General features: G+C 40.5%; 1 protein-coding gene and 1 long non-coding RNA gene across 2 annotated transcripts in view; one reads left to right on the plus strand and one right to left on the minus strand.

Annotated features, from left to right (window-relative positions):
• Positions 1–24,379, plus strand: part of LOC134292604 (uncharacterized) — a 39,265-nt gene extending 14,886 nt beyond the window's left edge. Inside the window, exons 2-3 of the long non-coding RNA XR_009999863.1 lie at positions 18,590–18,700; positions 20,237–24,379. This is a non-coding gene — a long non-coding RNA (uncharacterized LOC134292604). The remainder of the gene's footprint in view (positions 1–18,589; positions 18,701–20,236) is intronic.
• The window catches only part of etf1 (eukaryotic translation termination factor 1), a 41,312-nt gene continuing 27,131 nt past the window's right edge, over positions 10,821–25,001 (minus strand). The window contains exons 7-11 of the mRNA XM_003215255.3: positions 23,133–23,262; positions 21,493–21,648; positions 19,958–20,022; positions 14,288–14,435; positions 10,821–12,770 (exon numbers count right to left, since the gene is read on the minus strand). Coding sequence (XP_003215303.3) covers positions 12,688–12,770; positions 14,288–14,435; positions 19,958–20,022; positions 21,493–21,648; positions 23,133–23,262 — 582 coding nt within the window. The 3' untranslated portion in view covers positions 10,821–12,687. The remainder of the gene's footprint in view (positions 12,771–14,287; positions 14,436–19,957; positions 20,023–21,492; positions 21,649–23,132; positions 23,263–25,001) is intronic.

Raw genomic sequence — 25,001 nt, forward strand, 5'->3', positions numbered from 1 at the left:
TGTTTTCTTTAGAAAATACTTGCATTCATTTGCAGGTTCTAAATGCACACCCTATTTTATTTTTACCCCTTATCTACTCTGCATTTTCTTATAGTTTTTTTTGGGACTTAAAATACTTTTGGCCTGGCCATTAGTTTGGGAAACACAGTTGAAGACACATATCTCTAAGAACCAAGAGAGCACAGATTTCTTTCAAAATATTGATGGATCATTTCAGTTTTGGGATTTTTCTCAAGTAAAAGTGGAAGATGGGAAGTTTCAGTAAAAGATTTCAGCTATATAAGAATAGCTTTGTAATTGCATGCCTGATGGCATCGGTTTTCTTAGCAAGATTTGTTTGGAAGAGGTTTGCCTTTGTCTCCCTCTGAGGCTGAGAGATTGTGACTTGCCCAAGGTCACTCAGTAGGTTTTGATAGCTGAGTGGGATGATTCAGATCTTACTCTCCAGAGTCGTAGTCCAATGCTCAAACCACTACACCATGCTGTCTTGCCTCGATTTCCTTAAAACTTAAGATAGTTGCTTTGTCTTTTTAACTTGCCTGTCATTTTTCATCTATTTTAAGAAGTTGTTTTAGTCTGTTTTTAAATGTTTTTGCCTGAGTATTTTTAAAATGTTTTTTCCTTATCTTGGATTACAATTGGGCTGAGGCCATAGGCAGATGTTTTAAATGAACAACAGAAAGGGCAGGAGCACAATTGTGAGCAGGGGCAACTAGATCAAAAGATTAAATACCTAGGGATAAGAGTGTGTTTAGATTCTATTTATTCTATACTCTCATCACATTGTCTATGGAGAGACTCAGTCAAGCCATTGACAGTGGAACTCTCTCCCCGGGGCCGTGGTGGAGGCTCCTTCCTTGGAGGCTTTTAAGCAGAGGCTGGATGGCCATCTGTCGGGGGTGCTTTGAATGCGATTTCCTGCTTATTAGCAGGGGGTTGGACTAGATGGCCCATGTGGTCTCTTCCAACTCTACTATTCTATGATTCTATGATTCTATGATTGTTCTGGGTAGCCTGCACTTGCCCATTGCAACTGGCTGAGGCTCTTATCATAATCACACAGCCTCATTCAAAGAGTTTAACACAGTCCCCTTTGTTTCTCCACCACTATCTGTTTTCCATTCCACAGATTATCCACCCCCACCCCCCAAAAAAAGACAGTAGCCTGAATCCAATTGCGAGTTTCCATTTAGACCAATACATCAATCACTGAATTGGAAATTAACACTTAAGTAAATTCCATAGATTAATTTGGTCTACTCTATCTGGGATTAACAAATGGATTTAGGTCAGTGCCTTTTAATTGTGGTGCTCTTGTATTTTTCCCCCTAAGGGAAGATAGCACTTAAATAGCCACCTTAACAAGCTTCTCAAAGAGTATCTCCTTTTAAAATATCTGCTTGAAGTGATTGGCTTGACCTTGAAGGAGCTGGGGGTGGTGACAGCTGACAGGGAGCTCTGACATGGGCTGGCCCATGAGGTTGCGAATAAACAACAACAAAACCATCTGAACCAGTGATTCACTACCACATCTTGTGGTAGTGAATCCCACAGGTAAACTGCCTCCCATGTGAAGAAATATCCATTTTCAAAAAAATATCACTGCCTCTGGAAGTGTTTGTGGGCCTCTCAACATCCTCCTGTGTGATTCTATGGCATGCTTCCAGCCTAAGTATAGTCAAATATAGGACTCACTGTTATCTACTATTTCAAGCATCCACAGGGGAGTGTGTGTGCTGGAATGTATCCCCTCTGGATGTGGGGATCATACTACAGTAGAGTATCACTTATCCAACATAAACGGGCCGGCAAAATGTTGGATAAGCGAAAATGTTGGATAATAAGGAGGGATTAAGGAAAAGCTTTTTAAATGTCAAATTATGATTTTACAAATTAAACACCAAAACATCATGTTTTACAACAAGTCGACAGAAAAAGCAGTTCAATACACAGTAACGTTATGTAGTAATTTACTATATTTACAAATTTAGCACCAAAACATCGCAATCTATTGAAAACATTGACTACAAAAACATTGGCTACTAACAAATTGACTACAAATAAAGCTAGAATTGTATAAAATGAACGTACAATAACAACATTGTCAGAAATTAAATCCGTAAAAAGTTCAGTTCTTGCTGTCTAGAAAAACAGCTGTGGCCGGGGCGGGAGGCAGACTGCGTTGGATAGTCCAGAACATTGGATAAGCAAATGTTGGATAACTGAGACTCTACTATATTTTGTATTCTCTCTTTTCTCTCCTATCCATCAGATTAGGCACTATCCCTTTATGTACATAGGAGTAATAATCGTGTCAACTGTCCCTACTGAAAATTCATTCACCACTTTGCAGACAATATGCCTGGGGTATTTTAGTTCTCCGAAAAGCAAGGGCAATAAGTTAAAAGCAAACCAATGTGAAAATGAGCCTCTTAAAATGGCAAGACTAGAAGGATTTCTCTATCATTCCCTGCTTTCTTGTGGCTTCTCAAACACAATTGCACGGCTGGATGATGCTAAATAGAAACAGCAGCGATGAATGCTACTTTACAAAAAACAACCAAGAAAAGGAAGGAAGCCCATTTGTTACTACAGAAGGATCATTTGACCGTGTTTAAATATAAAATTGTAACTTAGTAAACCATTATAAAACATGAGTTCCTATAATAAATTAGAAATAGGATGCCAAACATTAGCCAAAAAGAATAGTTCTTGAGAAAGATCCATTGTTGACTACAACTCCATAATCCCAGCACTGGATGTGTTTTGGGGCCTTTCTAGGTTTTCTAGTGTGATTTTAAGGTATGTATCAGGTCAAGAGGCAACTTGAAGGCACACACAGTGGGCTCTTGGTATCGACTAGGGGTTGCTTTATCAAAATGTACATCCAAATCTGTGAACGTTCAAGTTCCATTATATAAAATAGCATAGAAAATGGGGTCCCTTACATAAAATGGCAAAATCACACTTGCCTATGTCCACTCAGTCTGGTAGGGGTCATGAAGGCACTGCTTTTTAAACTGGCCCCACCCTCAAATGTGGTCCCTTTAGTTCAGTGTTGGGGTCACAAAAAGTTTGGCAACTAATTTATTTCTGAATGTCACCTTGTGTCTGCTTTAGACATTTACATGAATCTGTTGTGCAGTGTTTACAGTGGACTCTGGAAGATGTTTCAGCAGTACTTCTTAAAAAGGGGAATCAGCTTGTTTAGCCAGCCTTGTAAATAAATGCTGATTTGTTATGAGTAAATGTTTGATTTGTATACATATTTTATATACCTATGTACCCAGGGTCACATAAACATTTCTCATGCCAAAAGGAGACCCAAGTAGGAAAGTTTAAGAAGCCCGACACTAGGATACTGCCTTGACTTCTTCATTCTTACCAGCTTCATCCACTAGGACCACTGGCGGAGGTGGCGCTCCTGATACTGTCTGCTTCCCTATGTTCACACCTTCAACTGTGCCAGTTGAGTTCACAAAGAAGAACCACTAATTAAGGGAGGGCTTAGAACTCTAATTAACTCCCTTTTCAAAATAAGAAATTTTCTAGACTGAGCTCTAGGTTCAGTGTAGGTGGATGCCTCTAGAAAAAAGAGGAAGCAATCCAAGGAACAAAGACTCACCTAGAAAAGCTGGTACCCAAGTTGCCAGGGAGCCAGTGGTTTCCATCAGCTTTAATGGCTGCCAAGTGCACAGTTAGCAGAGTACTTTTTTTCTCAAACAGCCATCAACTTCCATCATTGCCAGCTGCTGCTCCTAGATTGCTAGTCATGGCCCTTGATCCATTCCATCACTGCAATGCAGGCTGATAGATTCTACGGGCTCTTCTCCAGACCCTGGCAAAGGGAGAGCAGTTGTTAGCGTTTTTTGCTCATTAAAGGTAAGAATGGGAACCAACAGCAAGGCATACTGTTGGTGCTACTAAATGGTCAAAGTAATTTAGGATGGAATGGAGATGAGGCTGCCAAAGTGGACTGGGGTGCCACAGGAATGATGGGGGATTCCTGGCAGATACTGCTGTGTGCACTGCAGCACTCCATTGTAGCTACCATGCACCTGGCAATAAAGGCAAACAGAAACCTTTCCAACAATTTTTTCGTCAATGCAACTGTCACCTGGGATGGCGACATCAATGATCCAAACCTTTTTCTTTTCCACAACTGTGATGTCTGGTGTGTTGTGTTCCAGAACTTTGTCAGTCTGGATTCGGAAGTCCCATAGTATCTTTGCGTGCTCATTTTCCAATACTTTTGCAGGTTTGTGATCCCACCAGTTCTTTGCTGCTGGAAGGTGGTACTTGAGGCATAAGTTCCAATGAATCATTTGGGCCACATAGTTGTGCTTCTGTTTGTAGTCTGTCTGTGCAATTTTCTTACAGCAGCTGAGGATATGATCAATGGTTTCGTCAGTTTCCTTGCACAGTCTGCATTTTGGGTCAACAGCTGATTTTTCAATCTTGGCCTTTTGCATTTGTTCTGATGGCTTGCTCCTGGGCTGCAAGGATCAGGCCTTCTGTCTCCTTCTTCAGGGTCCCATTCGTGAGCCAGAGCCAGGTCTTCTCTTTATCAGCTTTTCCTTCAATTTTGTCAAGGAACTTTTCATGCAATGTTTTGTTGTGCCAGCTGTCAGCTCTAGTTTGTAGTGTGGCTTTTTTGTACTGGTTTTTTGTCTGCTGTGCTTTGAGGAGTTTCTGATTTTTGACTTCAATCAAAGCAGGTTCTTCACTTTGCTTTACATATTCTGCCAGGGCATGTTCTTCTTCTTTGACTGCTTGTTTGACTTGTAAGAGTCCTCTGCCCCCTGATCTTCTAGGCAGATATAGCTGGTCAACATCACTGCGAGGGTGCAGTGAATGATGAATGGTCATTATTATTATTATTGTTGTTGTTGTTGTTGTTGTTGTTGTCAGGTATAATGGTTTGTCCTAATTTCTGATTGTTTATTAGTTCTTCTTTAATAAGTGGCTACCGTAGACTTTCAGACAAACCACTCTCTCCCTAGCCAGCCTGCCTTAGGGTAAAGTGTATCATTGGAGGGAGCCACCATGAGTTACGAGCAATGGAGGCTGGCGCTTTTGTGTTTGTAGAGTAGTGAATTTGCTCTGGACTTTAGCCCAGACAGTAAATAAGTGATCCAAAGGACTGAATTTAATTAGGGGATAGGGATCAGTACAGAGGGTTGCTGCTTTAACATTCAATCTCAAATTGACATCGGCCTCATGACCCCATCTTATATGAAATCCACTGATAACCACTTGCTCTTTGAAGAAAGTGTTTTATGTAAATAAATAAATCTATAACAATCAAATAATATAAGTATCCTCTTTTGGGACTCCTACTGCCACACACAAGTGGTCAGTAGAAATATATTGGGATGCTCCCACAAGGGAAATCAGATCCAGGCGGAGGTATTTCCTACAGCTGATATATTGAAATGAATGGGGCTTTAGCTAATCACAAGTGGAAAAATCAGGGCATGTGTAATTGTTTAGTCAATGAGAGAACTCTACCTTTTGGATTACTAGGGACTTAAGGCACCAGACCAACATATTCAATAGTATCTTCTTTTCCAACAGGTTCAATGAGATTATCCAGCCTCCCTTACCATATTCTGAGGAACAATTCCTGCATTGGCATCCCATCTGGGAAACAGGCAAGGCTTTTTAGAGATCACATACAGACCCCAACCCACCATGCCTTCATTGCCAAAACATCTACCTCTTACAAGGTCTCTTTCTTCAGAAAGGTCTTAGGACCACTGAGCAAGAGGTTTTCCATCATAAGGCTGCCATTATGACATCACAATACTTACATTTCTTGTTACGTCTTTGGAGGAAGAAAGAAAAGAGAGCCAGGAAGCCACCTTTTCTCTAAATGCCTCTTCCTCTAGCTCAGAACTGGGGAAAGATTAAATCTTTAGGATATTGCTTGATTACAATTCTTATTGGCTATGCTGATGTATAATAGAGTTTTGTCCATGATCACGAAGAACCACGTTTCCCAGCCATGCCTAGAAAGATTCAAGAGGGGGTGGATACGAGGCTTAGGAAATACAGAGAAATTTGGGCCTCAGTTCGAGCTGAGGCCCAAATTTCAAGATCTTCAAAACCAAGAGGGCTTCTCCATGGCTGCTCTGAGACTCTTCCTAGGGAGGCTGAACTGGATCCCACATTGCTGTCCTTTCGTGGTCTATTGAAAAGCTTTCTTTTCCAGCAAGTGTTTGTGAACTGCTTCTGTCATATAATTGGATCTTTGATCCAGATTGTTCATCCATGTATTCAACCACCTATGACTCAAAAAATATTCCCTTCCTCCAAATCCCAACCTTAAATTTGCCATTTTATACAAGGGACACTATTTTACTATGTTGTTGTATATAATGGGATTCTGATATCCAGGATTTTAGTATGCACTAGCTGTGCCCGGCCACACGTTGCTGTAGCTTATGGGAATCCTTTTTTGGCCAGATGGAATAGCAGTGAATAGCCTTGCAGCCTCAAAGCCTGGCCGTTTTCTTCTTATGGGAATCCATGTTTAGTGTCAAGGCCCAGGCTGCAGAGCACCAATAACCACGCACAGAGACCAGAATCTATCTAATATCTTTATTAAAGGAATATATAAAGTCAATAAAAACAAGTGAAGAATATAGTTCAGAAGTAGACCTTTCAGGAAAGGTCAAATATAGTCCAGGAAATCAATGTCCAATATGAGAAATTAGAGTCCAAAGTTATAATCCAATAACCGAAACACACACTTGCCGAGCAAGTGTGGGGAAATGACAGGGTCCTTTAGTCCAATGGAGCTTGACAACAAGGCTGGAAAACAAACTAGATTCTTGGCAAACAAGACTTGATACGAGGCAACAAGAAGCAAAAAGCAAGAACAAGGTCCGTGGCGAGGTCCTGGAAACAAGGAACTGGAATAGCGTAGTCCACACACGATCTCACTCCTGAAGCTGACGAATTGACTCTGCAAGGATCTCCTTGCGGGTAAACACCTATATAGGATCTTGTTTTCCCGCCAAGGAACACTTTCCCTGGGGAACAAGAAGTGAAACCCAGACTGTGTCCAGATGCATGACTCCTTAAGATTTCCCAAGGGAAACAGGCTTAATCAGCTAATTGTCTGGCAGCGATTCTGGCGCTTCGGCGATTCGCCTCCCTAGCGCCTCTATCTCTATTATAATTATCCTTACGAGAGAACGGGGGAGAATTCTGCCCAAGGCTTGTTTGGCTGACTTCTTGAGGGCAAACATCCTGCAGGTGCAGGGGCTCCAATTCTGGCTGAATCGGTGGGAAACCCAAGTTCTCCTCTTCGTCTGCCACAATAGTACTAGGAACGGGACTACATGGCCCATGAGACATCACATTTAGTGAGCTGGAATACAATGGATTAGACTTGCTGCTTAGAAGGCTGGGTACTTGCGTTCTAGGGGGATGGTTTTTTGGGCTGCTAGAATTGCAATGAATAGCCTCACTGCTTCAAAGCCTGTCTGCTTGCTACCTAGGGGATCTTTGGTTGGTCAAGCTTCAATAGTACAGAGTAGTATCGCTGCTTCAAAGCCTGGCCATATTCTACCAAGGTTAATCCTTTGTTGGTCTGGTTAAATTGCACCTAATAGCCTTGCAGCTTCAATGCCTGGCTGTTTTATACTTAGGGGAATTCTTGTTTGGCAAGCTGGAGTAGCACTGAATAGTCTTGCAGCTTTAAAGCCTGTCCACTTTCTACCTTGTGGAGTCTTTGGTTGGCCAGGTTGAATAGCAATGAATCGTCTCGGTGCAGCAAGTATGAATGCTACACTTAGTCACCTTGATTAGCATTTAATGGCCTTGCAGCTTCAAAGCCTGGCTGCTTCCTCCCTGTATTATTATACCACAGTAATTATTATATATGATATTTATAATCTTATATCATCTGCTTAGAACTGGATTATATGAGGCTGCTTCTACACAGCTGTATAAAATCCATACTGAATTTGATTATATGGCAGTGTGGACTCAAGATAATCCAGTTCAAAGCAGATACTGTGGATTATGTGCCTTGGCATTCTGGGTTTTATAGCTGTGTGGAAGGGCCTTGAGTCTACACTGTGATATAATCCAGTTCAAATCAGATAATCTGTATTTTATAAGCAGTGTGGAAGAGGCCTAAGTGAACCCTGACTGTTCCCTGGGCGCCACTTTGGCTGAGGGGGTTGCTATGAAATGAAGGGGGTGGGGCCTAAAGGGGGTGGAGCTTACCCTTCTGACTGGCAGCCTGGGGGAAAACTGTATGTGTGAGGAGGGAGGGAAGCCTCTCCCAAGAACAGCAGCCCTGGCAGCTGGCTCTCTCTCTACCTGCTCTTCTCCACCTGCCAGGCTCCCGTCAGTTGTAAATACAATTGCCTCCCTCAGGGCAAGTGCAGAGAGTGAAGGGAAAAGAGGGGAGCATACCATTCCGGCCAAAAAGGAAGGGGGGGGGGGAAAGTGAAAAATAGATATAGGACAATTGGGGTTTTTTTGGCGGGGGGGGGGGGGTGAGTGAAGGACATACTTTGGATGTGTTAGTGTATTGTGGCCAACCTTGGGGTCATTTGGTCCAGTGGTTTTGTTAACTCAGTCCTAATTATGTACATTACATTTTTATATATATAGATGGGGCGGGGGGCGCACCCAAACCCAAGCAGATACTGGGGCTCCACCATAAGTATTTTCTGCTTTACTACTGTTGTTTTCGTGTTTTAAAAAAATCAATGTTTTGTATAATTTTAATTCTAAAGTTTCATTATGTTACATCTTAGATTTTTTATCTATTTATGATTTTAGTTTTGTTTATTTTTAATCTGTAAATTAACTTGAGTTCTAGTCTTGGGGAAAAGATAGTAATCTGGTGACTGTCTGCCAGGCAGTCCTTTTCTCAATTTTTCTTGAAAATAGTCTCCTTGCCGACTGTGAACACAATTACCTCTTACTGTAATGGTAGAATCAGCCTCTAAAATTCTAACCAGATTCAGTCTGTAATCAAATCATCACTTTCTGGATAGAAGAACAGCTATTGGGCTGGGGTGCATCTTCCCAAGATGAGGACAATGGAAAATGAGCTTTCAAGGGTTGAAAAATGCAGACACAAATAACCACCAGCCTTTGATCTTAGGTCCCTTCCCACATATTTCTTCTAAAAGGCCAGCCCCGTTCCACTTCTTTTCAGGGTTCCGTTAATTTAATAAACATTGTTCCGTAGCCTTATTGGGATGGGCTATGATGGGCGATTACATTGTACCCCAATGGAAGAATTAAAGAACTCATACTCCATCCCCATTTAGCATTTTGTTTTCATCTCCCAACACCTTTAAAGAAACATGGGGAACAATTTTGACAGGTTCTTGCCACACACTTCCATTTCTGTCCAGGTTGGTTTTATTTTAATTGATTTGTAAGGCTGTTAGGGATAGGTATGTGTTCACAAATTATCTAAGATGTTGAGGTAGAATATTGTCCCAATTAATGACACAAATGCCTACCTATGGCTTACCCAAATCATGAATGGAATCAAAAGATATCTCAGCAGATACTGAAATTCCTTCTGTAAAGGCAGGAGAAAAGGGGATGACTGGTAGTACAAGATCCTGTCTTCACATGCCCTGAAGTCAGCAGAGCAGAACATGAGTAATTCAGTAACCATGCTGCCAATCCCACCTTGGGTCTTTGAACAGATATTCTCAATTCTGACTCACCTCTTTCACACAGGTATTTTGACTCATGCACCTGAGGCTCCCACATCAAGGGGTCACTTGTTCAGCCTCTTATCTCCAGGGTCATCTTCCAGTCACGTTTTGTATCCCAAGGCATATGCCATGACCCATTATTATGTCTTCTGTACTTTACTACCAACGGCACGGTGCCTCCTACCTCAAGAATCCAGAGAGGGCCAGAAAAGAATCCCAAAATGAGACTGAACTATCTGCATCTCTAATTGCAGATCCTCAATTATGTGGAAAAGGAAGCTCAAGAGTTACATGAAAAGTTTTTTCCAATTTGGGAGCCCAAATTATGCATGCAGTAAATGTGTGTGGTACAGAATTTGGTATTTAGGAAATCACTGATGGGGGTAATTGTTTACAGTCAAATGATCTAAGTTGATTTTCATGGCTGTGAACAAATGCTGCCACTATTCTCTATCAAATTACTATCAAGCAGAGCATCTGAAAATTGTTTGTCAACATGACCTAGAAAACACAACAGTAATGATTAGAGAAACTAATGGGAAACATTGCAGTAAAGGCTATGGGTCCTATTCTTGAGATAGATTTCATGAAAAAGTTGTTAGCAGTGGCAGCAACTTGAAAAACTGGCAAAACTGACTGTGGTATATGCCTTTATGGTACAGGGCACATTTTGTCTGATTGATGATTTAAAATTGTGATATATGTCATTGGGAGGATTGAGCAACTGAAGTACCTCTTTGGGAAACATGAAATTTTAATCAGTTTTATGGTGTTAAAATTTCATACCAAGCCACATACCAATACTTGAACACAGTACTGGCAAATATTAACAGGGTGGAAAGCCACCATGGTATGGTAGCTTGACTGTTTGGCTGGATTTGGGGTCATGAAAACTTAGTGAGTGTAGGCCATCCATCCTGTCTCAGTCTGACTCCCTTGATGCAGAGAGGAGAGCAATGTATACTAAATTGAACTCCTTCAATGAAAGTCAGACTTAAGTAAATAAATAAATAGGATTAGGTGCCAGACCCAGAACGTTCCTTTAGTCCAGTCATTTCCTGAGCAGCAGTAACAATGGTGAATCATTTCCACAAATAAAATCAGGAATCCAGCATATATTCTTAAATATGGTTTAATACTCTTCTCCATTTTCTGTACATCACAACACCAAGATATCACTGCTTGGGAGCTCTCTGAAGAGGCTAAGTAGTATGCAAAAAGGCTAGGATTCTCACCCTTTTAATGTGTTTGTGTAAGTGTAATACATATCAGTATATATTGATACACACATCAATATATAATGCAATATATATCACCAGAGATAACACATTGATTGATTAAAGAGATACAAAAATTTGGCATCATTTCCAAACTTAAATAGTAAAAATAAACTACAAAAAAAAGAGGAGCCGCATACCCTAAATGTGAAACAAGCAGTATATTCAAAAATGTAAATTTACACCCAATTTTCTTCTGCTCTTGTCATGTCATAGCAGACCCATTTACAGTGGCAAAATCAAAGTGTACTGCTTTGGAGAGCACATGGATGCTTGTGATCAGGCGTTCTATAAATCAGGTTGCATCCCAAGACAGACAACGGGCTTCTATAAGGAATTTCACCCAATGTGAACATTGTGGACAATCACACACACTGTCTGTTTGCGGAGTTATAAAAAGATACAAATTCTATTGCTCACATCGACAGAAAGTCATTTTGGACCGCTTTAAAGTATACACTGCAATGAGGAAGGCTTAATTAAGACAAACTCCCTTCAATTCAAGTGAGACAGGATAACCGGAACGATATGCAAATCTTGCAAGTTGGGGAGCTTCTGACCAATACAATGAAGAGGAGAGGAAAAGGTGAACAGAGCTAGGCACTAAAATATCAGAGTATCCTTTAGGAAAGAAATCAGCCAGTCCCAGGGGAATGCAGGAAAGGGAGCTCTCTGCCTTGCACAACAATGCCACAGTGTTGAATGTGAACCTTTGGCACCAAGCTTCTAAAAAACCTTGCTAATGCCTACCGTAGCTTCACATCTGTCAGTGCCAAGGTTTCCATCAGTTGGATTTTGCTCTCTACTTTCATTTAAAGCAGTTTGCAAAACTGTTGATGTTGATCCACCAAGGCAGCGTATACAGTCCCCAAGCAAAACTAAAACAAAAACCCCAAACCCTAGTAAATAATAGAACCAAGCATAAGTAGTATTAGCTTGCTTGTGGAAACTGTTTATTGACTGACAAGAGGGAAGAGTGAAGGCCACACAACTAATTATCCCAATCAAGCTTGCGGAGACCCTGGCATTTGGATTGCCATTAATGATACATACTTCCTGATTGATACAAGCAGTGCTTTTGCAGTCTAAGAATGAAATGGTGGACTTCCCAGACTGACTGAATTTGCAAGTCACACCTTTCAAGCTGGCATGCCATAAAGTTCGAGTCCTTTTATTTCCACCATTGTAGACTGAGAACAATGGGAACAATATCTCCCTAAGGTTCTTCTTCTGCAGTCTAAGCCAAGAACGCCATGTAAATGGGTCATGTCACTGCAAAATGCAGCAATAAATTGCCTCCAATCAAAATAAAGAAACAAACCAATATAATTCCATTAATTCTTCCAAATGAAAGTTGACAGCAGTTAATGTAGCATGAAGGTTAAAAAAATCATTTTCATAAAATACAAGAGCAACTAATTTTACCATTGAGTAAAAGTAAAAATTGGGATTTTCTTTTTAAATTAGTCCAAAATGGCATTATAGAAACTCAGTAGATTGCTGCTGTACTGACACTATGACAAATCAGTAGGGTTTGCTTCTTTTTTTTTCTTTTCTCTTTTTTTTTAAACCTGGTGTTCTGGATAAAGTTCTGGAAATAACTCCAATTCTAAGGCAGGGATCTGTTTTGTTTTCCATCGTGAGTTTTCTCCTTGGGTTGGATGCTGGAGGGGTGAGGCACGTTTTGCCAGACCCAGGTCGACTACCTAGTAGTCATCAAGGTCAAAAAATTCATCGTCTCCTCCTTGGTATTCCATTCCCTGGAAATCTACTCGGTACCGCAAGATACCTTTGGAAATAAAGATTGAAAAGGAAGACATTACAAACACTTGCCATTAATAGGAAACTCGCTTATGCCTGAAACCACTTCCTTGTTGCCCCAATGTGCATACATTTCCTCTCCACAGATATTTCAACAAACATCTAAATTCTTCAAAAAGCCGAGGTATTTAACTGACGAGGCCAAGGAAAGAAGTGCTAGGGAGTTAGCCCAGCCTGCACAGACAAGCAATGGTCACATTCAAATGTGATGAGAGAAGCAATTCTGGGTTGTATTTTAAAGATGATCAAGCAAGTTCATGTGTAGAAGGAAGCCGTATAAAGCAATTAGTATATGTCTATCCCTACTAACAATAATAGAGTCCCTCTTTTCTAGACTAGTTGCCAGCCAGTGTCTTATGAAGCTACTAAACTAAGACTTCCATTAATCAGACAGACAATCGTATCTTAAATGTTCATGGTGATCCTTCCCACTTTTGGATGACTTCCTGTGCATAATGAAATGCCTATATCTGCTTTATCCCACCCCATTCATTGCTTTCTATACCTGTTCCTCTATAAAGAAGTTGATAATGCATGGCAGGGGTACAGGAAAATATTTCTACCCCAGAACCCACTGGGGGCTACCAAGGAAGTCATAAGTAAATATCCAAAGGTGGCCGAGTTTTTGCATTGATAACAGTATATGAATTAACTACAGACATGATTTTTTTAATTCATGATAAATGGATATCTAAGATGTGGAATTTAGGAAAGAGGTGACTGAAAAATATTTCAGGAAATGAAATCACTAAATATAGGAATCAAATTATAGGACGAACTATTGTGAATGTTCTTCTCTATATTACACAAGAAGAGTAATGAGTTCCAGTAAAATGCTTCTCTTGCTAATATTACACAATGTAAGGTGCACCATTTTATAAAACTATACCATAGTTCCTTCCATGTGAATGAAATCACCATTGTGTTACCAGGTCTACTACATTAAAAACTACAGTGTTCCCTCACTACTTCGCGGTTCACTTTTCACGGTTTTTCAATAAACTCTAAAAGAATATTATAAATCATGAAAATTATAATTTACAGCCTAAGGAAGGGAGGAAGGAGAAGCCGAAGGGAGAGAAAAGGAGCCCAAGCGGCAACAGGATGAGGAGGAGGCAATTCATCAACACACGATTGGTTGATAAAGACTTAAAATAATGTATAAGTACTAAAATAATGTATAAATATTAAAATAGAGTCCGTACTTCGCGGATTTTCACTTATTGTGGGTGGTCCTGGAACGTAACCCCCGCGATAAGTGAGGAAACACTGTACTTTAAAGACAACAGTACAATGTACCATGTTTTGCAGCTATAAAAATCCATGTAAGTAAGCTTTTTTGCAGGGGGAGAGAGAAGCTAAAATGATGGTGATCATGCTCTGTGTTCAGTTTCTATTACCACATGCTTCCTGTCCTTTTGGACCAAGTTTTCCCCTACCACCATGCCAGTTATGAATACATTGTCACTTCCCCTTTCCATTTACCTCCAATTCCTCCAAATCCTTTCACAAACTGGGATCCTTCCTGTGACTTGTCTGTCACAATTTCCAACGTGGCTCCAAACTTCTTGTAGTTGTTAGCAAACCATTCAAGCAGAGGCATGCTTTCTATAAGTTCATGTTCCTGTCCGGTCTAAAGAAGATGAATTTGGAGGGGGGGGGGATAAGGAATTGTATATTCAGTATTAAAATCATAATTTAATATCCTAGATTTCATTTTGATACTAGACACAGAAATGTTTTGAAGATACAAAAAGCCAAGCAATCAACAAGCAACTGATATAATTAAGCTCTACACTTAATAGTAAAGGTTTAAGCTGGGACCATGGGCCTCATCACACTTAAGCATTTTTCCACTTCAATCCACTTTAAATGCTGTGACTGCCTCCTGCAGAATTTTGGCATGGCCATTTGATTATCAATGAATGCGAGTTCCAGTTGGTTCTTCCTCCTCCAATTCTGACTGTTTAGGGAGGGGCCCAGGGCAGAGGCCCAGAGCCTCTCTGGATGAGCAGTTTAAAGGCTCCTCCCTAATCTATAAACCCCAGAATTATGCTGTGACTGCCTTCTGCAGAATTCTAGTTTTTTTAGTTTAGGGAGGGGTCTTAAGCTGCTCATCCAGAGAAGCCACGGGCCTCCTTAAACTACAAGCCCCAGAATTCTGCAGGAGGCAGCCATAGCATTTAAAGTGGATTGAAGTGGGAAAATTATCAAGTGTGATGAGGCCCCATAGCAAATATACCATCCAATGTGCTTGTCAGTGTGTTTCAGAATTCAGTGAGGCATATGTAGTCCTTCTGCTGTCGCCTTTCTCTTTATCTTGTCTGTTAATATTACTAAGGGAAATCTAAATCTGTATCCAACTACTGTCAAGAGTATATCCAGGTGTTTTTTTATTATATTTTAAAGTTAACTGCACTTTTATTTCAGTTTTATTACTCCTACCTGGTTTAAGTACCATCTTGGTGAAAGATTACAGTGGTACTCACAAAGTACCTCTGGACGTCCAAGGGAAACATCTAGCAGTGCAGGTTGTGCTCCTTTTGCTGCCCAGGAGAGGCAAGGCCATGTGATTACCAATGAATGCGAGTTCCAGCTGGTTCCTCCTCCAATTCTGACTGTAGCCAAACTTGGATCACAGGCTGAAGGGTGACCCAACAGCAAGTACCCAGGGGAGGGAGAGGTAATAGGGGAACACCTCTGAGAAGTTAGCTAAGAATTTAAATGCCCATTGGTGATATGCCTAGTTTTGTTTCTGACTTTTACTGACTCATGAAGCCTGTATAATAATGGCTTATAGATGGCTGTAGAAGTGGCTTTACATATCCCAGCGATTGGACTTTAAGTAGAAAATAACATTTGCTAACCCAGTGTTATTTTCCTTTGAAGTCTACAGACCTGAGTGTAAGTATCACAGAACCAAGTAATGCAAGTTAACATGAACTTAAATGTTATCTATCCTAAAAAGAGAGAATCTGAATTTCTAAACTTTTTTTCTTTGTGGTATACATTTTGAATGCCTTGTGAACATCTTGTTTGCAACATAACTTCTCAGAGGGATCAGAGAGACTGGGATAAAGGAAAAAGGACAACTTTCTCGAACTGATGGAGAAAGTAGTTGGGAGTGAACCCTAAGACATATGTGCCTGTTTCCCTGGGCAATATACAGAGATGGTTTCAGACCAACAAGGCTTTGGATTTTTTTACACTCTCCCTGTGACAAAAACATTAAACTAAAAGAAAAGACTCCAAAGAGATTCAAAAAGTGGTCTAGTTAGGGCTTTAAGCATCTGATGGAAACTCTAAGAAAATAACCAAGGAATTGTTAAGGTGACAATGGGGTGAGGCCACTTGCTTCGCTTGAGCCAAAACAAGTGAGAGTCTCCTGTCTCCTTACAATGTTAGATTTAAGGCTTATATTTGTATTTGACTGGAAGGAGGAGAGCCTATTGGATAGGCCATGTCTTCTGGGAATAACATATTTTGTTCCCTCCGCAAAGAAAGTTTTCCAGGTGGTCTCAAAGAATGTCTTGAACTAGTGTGGCCAATTTGTATTCTCTAAAGATGTTTTTGTGCCCCCCCCCCCCCAAAAAAAATAGTTAATAGTTTCTGTGGAGGCCACCACAACCTTCCATATAATCTTAAAAAATTACTAAAGCAATCCTATTTCTCTGAAGTCTCCATTGGTGTGACCCAGGTTTCTTCCAAGAAAGAATAAGGAATCTAAGAAACAAACACTCTCATTTGCTCCAAGGAAGAAAGAAACAAGAAAATAAAAAAGCAATCTTCCTCATTAATCTATCCATGGAGGCTTTTTTCACTGAGACACACTCAGATGACTCTCCATCTTCTTCTGCCGCTTTTAACGAAGGGTTAGAAGGCATGATCATCAAGTTTGCAGATGACACCAAACTGGGAGGGATAGCCAACACTCCAGAAGACAGGAGCAGAATTCAAAACGATCTTCGCAGACTTGAGAGATGGGCCGAAACTAACAAAATGAAGTTCAACAGGGACAAATGCAAGATACTTCACTTTGGCAGAAAAAATGGAATTCAAAGATACAGAATGGGGGACGCCTGGCTCAACAGCAGTGTGTGCGAAAAAGATCTTGGAGTCCTCGTGGACAACAAGTTAAACATGAGCCTACAATGTGATGCGGCGGCGAAAAAAGCCAATGGGATTCTGGCCTGCATAAATAGGGGTATATCATCTAGATCCAGAGAAGTCATGCTACCCCTCTATTCTGCCTTGGTTAGGCCACACCTGGAATACTGTGTCCAATTCTGGGCACCGCAATTGAAGGGAGATGTTGACAAGCTGGAAAGCGTCCAGAGGAGGGCAACTAAAATGATCAAGGGTCTGGAGAATAAGCCCTATGAGGAGCGGCTTAAAGAACTAGGCATGTTTAGCCTGCAGAAGAGAAGGCTCAGAAGAGACATGATAGCAATGTACAAATACGTGAAGGGAAGTCATAGGGAGGAGGGAGCAAGCTTGTTTTCTGCTGCCCTGCAGACTAGGACGCAGAACAATGGCTTCAAACTACAGGAAAGGAGATTCCACCTGAACATCAGGAAGAACTTCCTCACAGTGAGGGCTGTTCGGCAGTGGAACTCTCTGCCCTGGACTGTTGTGGAGGCTCCTTCTTTGGAGGCTTTTAAGCAGAGGCTGGATGGCCATCTGTCGGGGGTGCTTTGAATGCGATTTCCTGCTTCTTGGCAGGGAGTTGGACTAGATGGCCCATGAGGTCTCTTCCAACTCTACTATTATATGATTCTATGATTACGTGCCTTCAAGTTAACTCTGACTCTGTGACCCTATCACAGAGTTTCCTTGACAAGATTTATTTTGAAGAAATTTGTTATTGCCTCCCTCTAAGACTGAAAGAGTAACACATGCCAACAGTCACTGTGGGTTTCCAGGGCTGAGAGGGGATTCAAAACCTGGTCTCCTTGAGTCCCAATGCAACACTCAATCATTACATGATTCTGGTTTTCCTCTAGGTCAGTGTAAATGCTGGTGTCATCTTGGCCAGAAGGAACAAGAGGCAGAACATTTTTTAAAAGTTCTTATGGTTCTAAGAAAGGCCTATCAGTACTTATCAGAGGAATTTCTATTTTAAAGTTAGAGCTGCTTAAGCAAAGAGGGATGAGAAAGTTTTAGAGAGCCCTCTCATGGGCACCATAAAATTAGCAGGAACAACCCCTGGGGTAGTGGGGTGGTTATTCGTTCTGATCTGGCTAGCCTTTTGGAGTACAAAAATAATGCTTTCAACTGTTCGACAATTTAAGAAACCATCACAAAACTGATCTCTGGCAGAAATACTTCTTTGTTAAGAGACGCAACATCTGTGCTTGGAGGAGGTATTCTGGGTATGATCACACTGTTGCAAGGTCAAAGTTTCAACCTCCACAATTCTTGCCAGTACACAATTCCAAAATGTGGAAAGTGGCTGCTGCCAAGGGCCACAATAACCCATCCAAAGGGCAGAGGCTAGTTCTTCCTTCTCCACAACAAAATATCCTCTGATGCCTGCCAATTTCTTGGACTAAACCATAGGATATGCCAAACTGCTGGAGTCACTGGTGAAGAAGCTACACTTCAAAGACCATTCATTAATGCATATTGCAAGCAACAATTCAGTATTAGAAGTGGGTACACATCTGTGGCTGTGGGCAATGAGGTCCTAGGGCATGAAGTAGAAACCATGATAACTGCTAAGGCTATATTTTCTTTCTTTTTCATATCTTTTTCATCCCTTTGCTTATCACCATGCATGGAAGACAGACTAAATCCAGCAGAAAAAGAGCTCAAATAAAGACTGAAAGAGGTGAGATGCTGAGAGATCCAGAGCTCCTGGGCAAAGCAAAGCAGAAACATGGAGAAGACCAAGGAAAGGTATCTTATTCATAAATAATCAACATAATTTTTCTTCTCCTGAGTGATGAGAGGAGCACAACAACACTGCTGGTTGCCTCTCCCAGAACCTCGCAAAGAAAGATGGGATATAAATTTAATAAACAAAAACAACTCCCATGATTCCCGAACACTAGCCATATTAAAAGGTGAGAAAGCTCATTTTGATATACTGTGTTGCTTTTTTATTTTATAGTCCAAGATTAGAGTATTCATCATAAAAACTTCATTTTTCCTATGATCCCTCAGACTGCTAATCTTTTTCTAACACACTGCCAATGTTCTGGAAGGATTCTCTGAGGGTTTTTGGACAATTAGCCAGCCTTTTAGGGCTGTCAGGAGATGTCATCTTGAAAACAAAGCAGCAGGACCTTGACCAGGGCAAAGATTGGAGAAGAAAGCAGCACTAGAAGTGTTTCTGCCTACAACAATGCTTCAAATTAACTCATCCCAAGGACATTGCTCTTTTTCTTTGTGCTATGGCCTACTGAAGAAGGAATGAGAAACAGAAGCTTTCCTCCTGAACTGCACTGTTGCCAGCCAAAAGAATCATGTGATCACATAAGCATATGAAATGCAGAAAGAATGTGGATACATATCTCATGTAAAAATGCCTCTGTGATCTCCTGTTTCTGAGCAACATCTGCTGCCATATCAGAGAGACTACAGCTTTCACCATGGCAGCATTACACAATACCTTTGATATTATATGCTCTACAAATTGAATCTTTTTGCTCTTCAAATTAATGTTCTGTGTTACCTAACAGGACCAAAAATGAATACTGTAGCAAATCACTCAATAGTTAGATACCTCCCAAACAACATTTTGGATCGCTAAATATTTTTGCTCATGAATTGCATATTTATGAAGAGATTTTTTAACCCAAACTTAATTAGTTTCGTAGAGCTTTAAGGATTTCTAACCAGCAGATTTCCAATGTATTTGTAATATTTGTGTCCTGCATTAAGTAACATTCTTGGGTTGGATCTATACAGCCATATAATCCAGATTATCAAAGTAGATGATCCACATTATCTGCTTTGACTTGGATTATATGAGTCTACACTGCTATATAATCCAGTTCAAAGCAGATAATTTGGATTTTATATGGCAGTATAGATCCAGCCTTAATTATTCAATCCTTTTCTCAGAGTCAATTTGAGAAGATAAGTAGATAGTGACTTTCTCCAGATCACTGAGGTTATTTCATGGCTAATGAATGAAAGTGTATATAATACCTCTTTATCTGTGAAGTGGGATTTATCTTTTTCTTGTTCTGGTGTCAAATAGAGAATCTTCTCCTCTATAGGAAGTGGAGGGAAAATAGACAAAGCATGAGAGGTACAACAGCACAATTTTCCAAATGCAATCAGATTATCTTGTGAAAAGCCAAACATTGCCAGCACAGAAGACTAGAAATGGTTGCATTATATAATCTAATTATATTCTTTAATGTAGAGTTCTGAACAAGTGGATCACTCAATTTGACACCAACTAATTTTCTCATTCTCTTCTAGGTTGTTCATGGAAGAGCTACTGCAAAATGGTGGCAATTACACTCTTTCTAGATAAATGGATCAATCTGAGGTTTAACTGAGTCTTGAAGAGTACTTTTTAAAATGGCACTTGAACTGGCTGTTGCTCGCAAGAAAATGATCTCTTCTAGATACCAATGTCAACAATGATACCGTGTTTTCCCGAAAATAAGACATCCCCAGAAAGTAAGACTTAGGGGGAGGGAGCCACCGCCACCGAGGAAGGTGCACTGAGGATGTTAGGAACTGTGGGAGTTGAAGTCCAAAACACCTGGAGGGGCCAAGTCGGTCCATGCCTGTTTTAGCTGCTAGGCCTCCCTCCGGTCGTGCCAATTTTTACTTCAGAGCAGAGCCTTGGCCTCAGCAACGGAAAGAAACCACCTGCGGAGGCGATGGCATGCCCGCTCGCTCGCTTCAGGAAGCAGGCATTGCTGCCAGCAGCACCGGTCTAGGCCCCGCCAGGGACGCACGCACCTCAGGACCATAGAGCGCCCGGGTGGCCCAGGCTAGAGTGCGTAAGCCCGCCTGCGAACCGGCACCATTTTAATCATAGAGCCCTCCCGCCCCTTACCTTTGTTTTCACTCACTCTAGCTCCAGCCTTCGGGGCTGGGGCCTAGGCCAGTGCTGCTGGCAGCAGTGAACTAGATGTTTAACATTTGCATGAATGCAGCACTATAACATGTGAGAAGTCTGAGTTCACACTTTACATGTGTTTGTTATTGAGTGCCCTTTAAGTCATTCCTGACATGATAGGATTTTGTAGGCAAAATCTGTTCAGAAATTTTTTGTTTTTGATGTTATTTGAGGCTGAGAGACTGTGACTTGCCCAAGGCCGCTCAGTGGGTTTCCATGGTTCAGTGGGAATTCAAAAAATGATCTCAGGAGTCATAGTACAATGCTGAAACCAATACATCACACTGGCTCCATTCATTAAATTTGGATGAATGCACAAGTCTCATTCATGATTAAGCTTTAATCATAAATGATACAGGTTTATTCATTCAATGTTTGTTATTTTGTTATTCATTCACAGTAAAAATGTATCGAAAAGGTATACAGGATTTTATGTCTACACCAATTCTTTAGATATTCATGGAAAAACGAGTACCAAAACATTGCATTTGTGACCTCATTGATTGAACATCTAAGACCTAAACCAGTTGCAGAATGATTTATATCCATGCAAACCAAGATGATACTTCAATTTTGAATATCTGTGCCAGGGTAAACAACATACCTTCTGTGCCTTGGCAATGGAGAACATATCTCATTATATCCAGGTTCTCATAAACTATCAGGATCTCTACAGCTCCCATTTCTAAGGCCTTTAAAGTGTCTTCAACACCAAAACAGTACTTTCCCGTGTCCTGACTGATTTCATCAAAGTATCGGCCTACATTCAGTGGAAATCAGAGAGAAACAAACAAACATGTGTTTCAACAGAAATGCTAACTTAACTTAGCCAAGGTGATACTGTTGTTACATGATAGCAAAGCTGACCTAGATCCAACATTGCACCATCACTTTAACATCAGTGTGACAATACTTTCTTCATTTCCCTTCACTGTGGCAGCCCTTGGAATGTGAGGTTTCCCAACCTCTAACATGAGGAGTTTTGAATGTATAGAGGACTGCAGCAAGGAGATTTTGCCCTTTTTTTGATCTGGCCAATGAAAGTTGCTCCATTAGCAAATACCAAACACTCCCCATGGATTTCGGTCACTCTTGGTTAGATTGAAGAAAATTGAGATGAATCACCCTGGGAACTGACTCCCTTGCCCTGGCAGTTTCAGTTATCATATCACACAGTCAGTCAGAGACAATACTCTTGACCAGTGACCAGATTATCTAACTAAATTCCTGATGTGCTTGCTCACTGGGAACAAATCAGGCTCTCTTTTACTGGAATCTGATTCAGGCTACCATGAACATGCATTTTATAAGCAATATGAAGCATATGGATTGTGATTTACACCAGAAATTTGAGTGACCAAATCTAAAATGCAGCCAAAGGACACTAAGAAACAATATCCTGTATGCCTGTAAAATGGGCATTTTTCCAAGTTTCATCACTTCCAAGAATCTGCCCCAAAATTACTCAGCTCATTTGGATAAAGACCCAAATGACTAAGTTATACAACTGTAATTTCTTTCCTGTTAAACTCATATGGTAACCAGACAAAACAGTGATGACTGTAATTATGCTCAAAACATTCTACAGAACCAACACACGATTAGCAAATCATCCATGGAAATTCACCAACATTTCTAGGTTAAGCAGGCAATAAAAGTAATATTAGCACAAACTCATGTAGCACCAAGTGGGTGATTGTCTAGCAGACTATGCATATATCTAGGCATAGCCAGCCTTCCACACCCACTGGGGTTAGAAGTGCAGCATCCTCATAAAAGTGAAAAAAACGTAAATAAAAAACCTGCTTTAATATGACAAAAGACCTCTTTAAGAATCCCCAGATCCTCCAGCATGACTCTGTGATCAACTTCAAGTGCATGCTGACCCCAGTGTTTCACTGGAGAGACCCAGAGATTCCTAGAGAGAACATTTGAATCAAATGTGCCAATAATAATATCCACTAATGTGGAGGGCTGACTTAATTTCAAAAAACTGCATAAACAGAAAAGTGGTACCCCACCAACACCATTAATAATAATAAGACCTAATAAATATCCTAAGACATGCCTACTTGTATTTCAGATAAGGAGTATGAAATGATACAAATCCATCTTATGGGTAATGTTTTATTTTGTGATATGTGAAAGGATACTTCCTGCACCTTAGAAACTATACTTGTACAAAATATGGATGGTGTATTTATCATGCACAAAGAAAGCAAAAATTGGCTATTTTATTCATACCTATTAGTTTCTTTTCTTGAATGAATTTCACATTAGATAGGACCTCAGTGGACAATTCAATTGCTTGGTTGAATCCATTTTCACCACCATAGGAGATGTCAACTAGCTTTAGTACTTTGGATTGCAACCGCTATAAATAAAAACATGTCTAGTTAGAAGAGCTCTTATATAATCAAAGATGCATCCCACTATTGACTAGATAAGGTGGACATGAAGTCATGATACAATTAATGACAAACATATATATAGAACCTTTTGATAAAGGGCAATGTAAAAAAATGCTTTAAACGAGTGAACAAAATAAACTGTTTCTGGATGACCAAGACACTTGGCATTTCAATTTTTAAAATGTGAAATCCCACCTTCAAATAAATGGGTGTCATATATAATGTTATATAATGAATTTCAAACTCTTTTACTATTCAAACACAAAATATATAAATTTTTTTCGTGTCAGGAGCGACTTGAGAAACTGCAAGTCGCTTCTGGTGTGAGAGAATTGGCCGTCTGCAAGAACATTGCCCAGGGAATACCCGGATATTTTTGGTGTTTTTACCATCCTTGTGGGAGGTTTCTCTCATGTCCCCGCATGGAGCTGGAGCTGATAGAGGAAGCTCATCTGTGCTCTCCCCGGGTTGGATTCAAACCTGGCAGCCTTCAGGTCAGCAACCCAACCTTCAAGTCACAAGGTTTTAACCTACTACGCCACCGAGGGCTCAGCAATATATAAGTAATATTTGGTGAAAGACCAGAACCTAAGTGGATATCATCCAAGTGATGGCCAGGTGTGAGACTTCAATATGAGCACAACTCCTTCAACTTCTGAAATGTGCTTTACATTGGGCTGCCTCTGTACCAAGTTTGGAAACTCCAATTAGTTCAAAATATGGCAGCCAGACTAGTCACAAGAACACTCAGGAATGAATGTATTACACTCATATTAAAGTCACTTCACTGGCTGCTAATTAGTTTCCAGGCAAAGTACAAAGTGTTGGTTTTCGCCTTTACAACCCTACATGGTTTGGGTCCAGGTTACCTAATGAATCACCTGCTCCCATAAGTTGTCCTGGGGGACATCTACTCCAACCAGCCAGAACGCTACTGGCAACTGTCATCCAAAGGACCTTTACATCAGCCATCTCAAGATTATGGAATGACCTGCTGGAAGAGCTCCAACAGCTAAAGGGGCTGTCAGAATTTAAGACACAACGGAAAACCTATTTCTTCTGGCAAGCCTACCCAGCCAGTTTTAATAATGAGTTTTAAATTCATATTTTATGTCTACTGTATTTTAATCTTTGTTCTGTGTATTTTAATATGCGTATTTCACTAAAATATATTTTAATACCCATGTTTACTCAAGTCTAGTGCGCCATCAAATCTAATATGCACCTGAGTTTTCAAAACCCTGAAACCAAAAAAGTGTTCGCTCCCAAATATATTATACAGAAGCAAAAATTGCACTCTTTGTAAGTTGACTTAAAAAGGTGCAACATACAGTGGTTGCCTAATTATAATTCCTTCTTTAAAAACAAGTGTTAGTACTCCACAGCTTACAGTGATGGAAAAGAAAATCTTGGGATGATGTAGAATGAATCCTCTTTAATTGCCTAGTTTCAATGCTATGGAATCCTGGGAGTTGTAGTTTGATAAGGCTTTGAGCCTTTTCTGTAAAAAAAATTGACATGCCTTACTAAACTACAAATCTCAGGATCATATAGCATTGAGCCCTGGCATTTAATTACAGATGACATCCCTCAAAAAGGAGCTCCAGGTGCTAGTGAAGCAGCTTTCTCTTTTGCTTTGGCTCAACACTAAGATTATGTATTATGCAAATAAATTGCACACCCCGATTTTGTCAAGGTAATT

The sequence above is a fragment of the Anolis carolinensis genome, chromosome 1 (genome assembly GCF_035594765.1).
Source record: "Anolis carolinensis isolate JA03-04 chromosome 1, rAnoCar3.1.pri, whole genome shotgun sequence".
In the NCBI taxonomy this organism is placed as follows: Eukaryota; Metazoa; Chordata; class Lepidosauria; order Squamata; family Dactyloidae; genus Anolis; species Anolis carolinensis.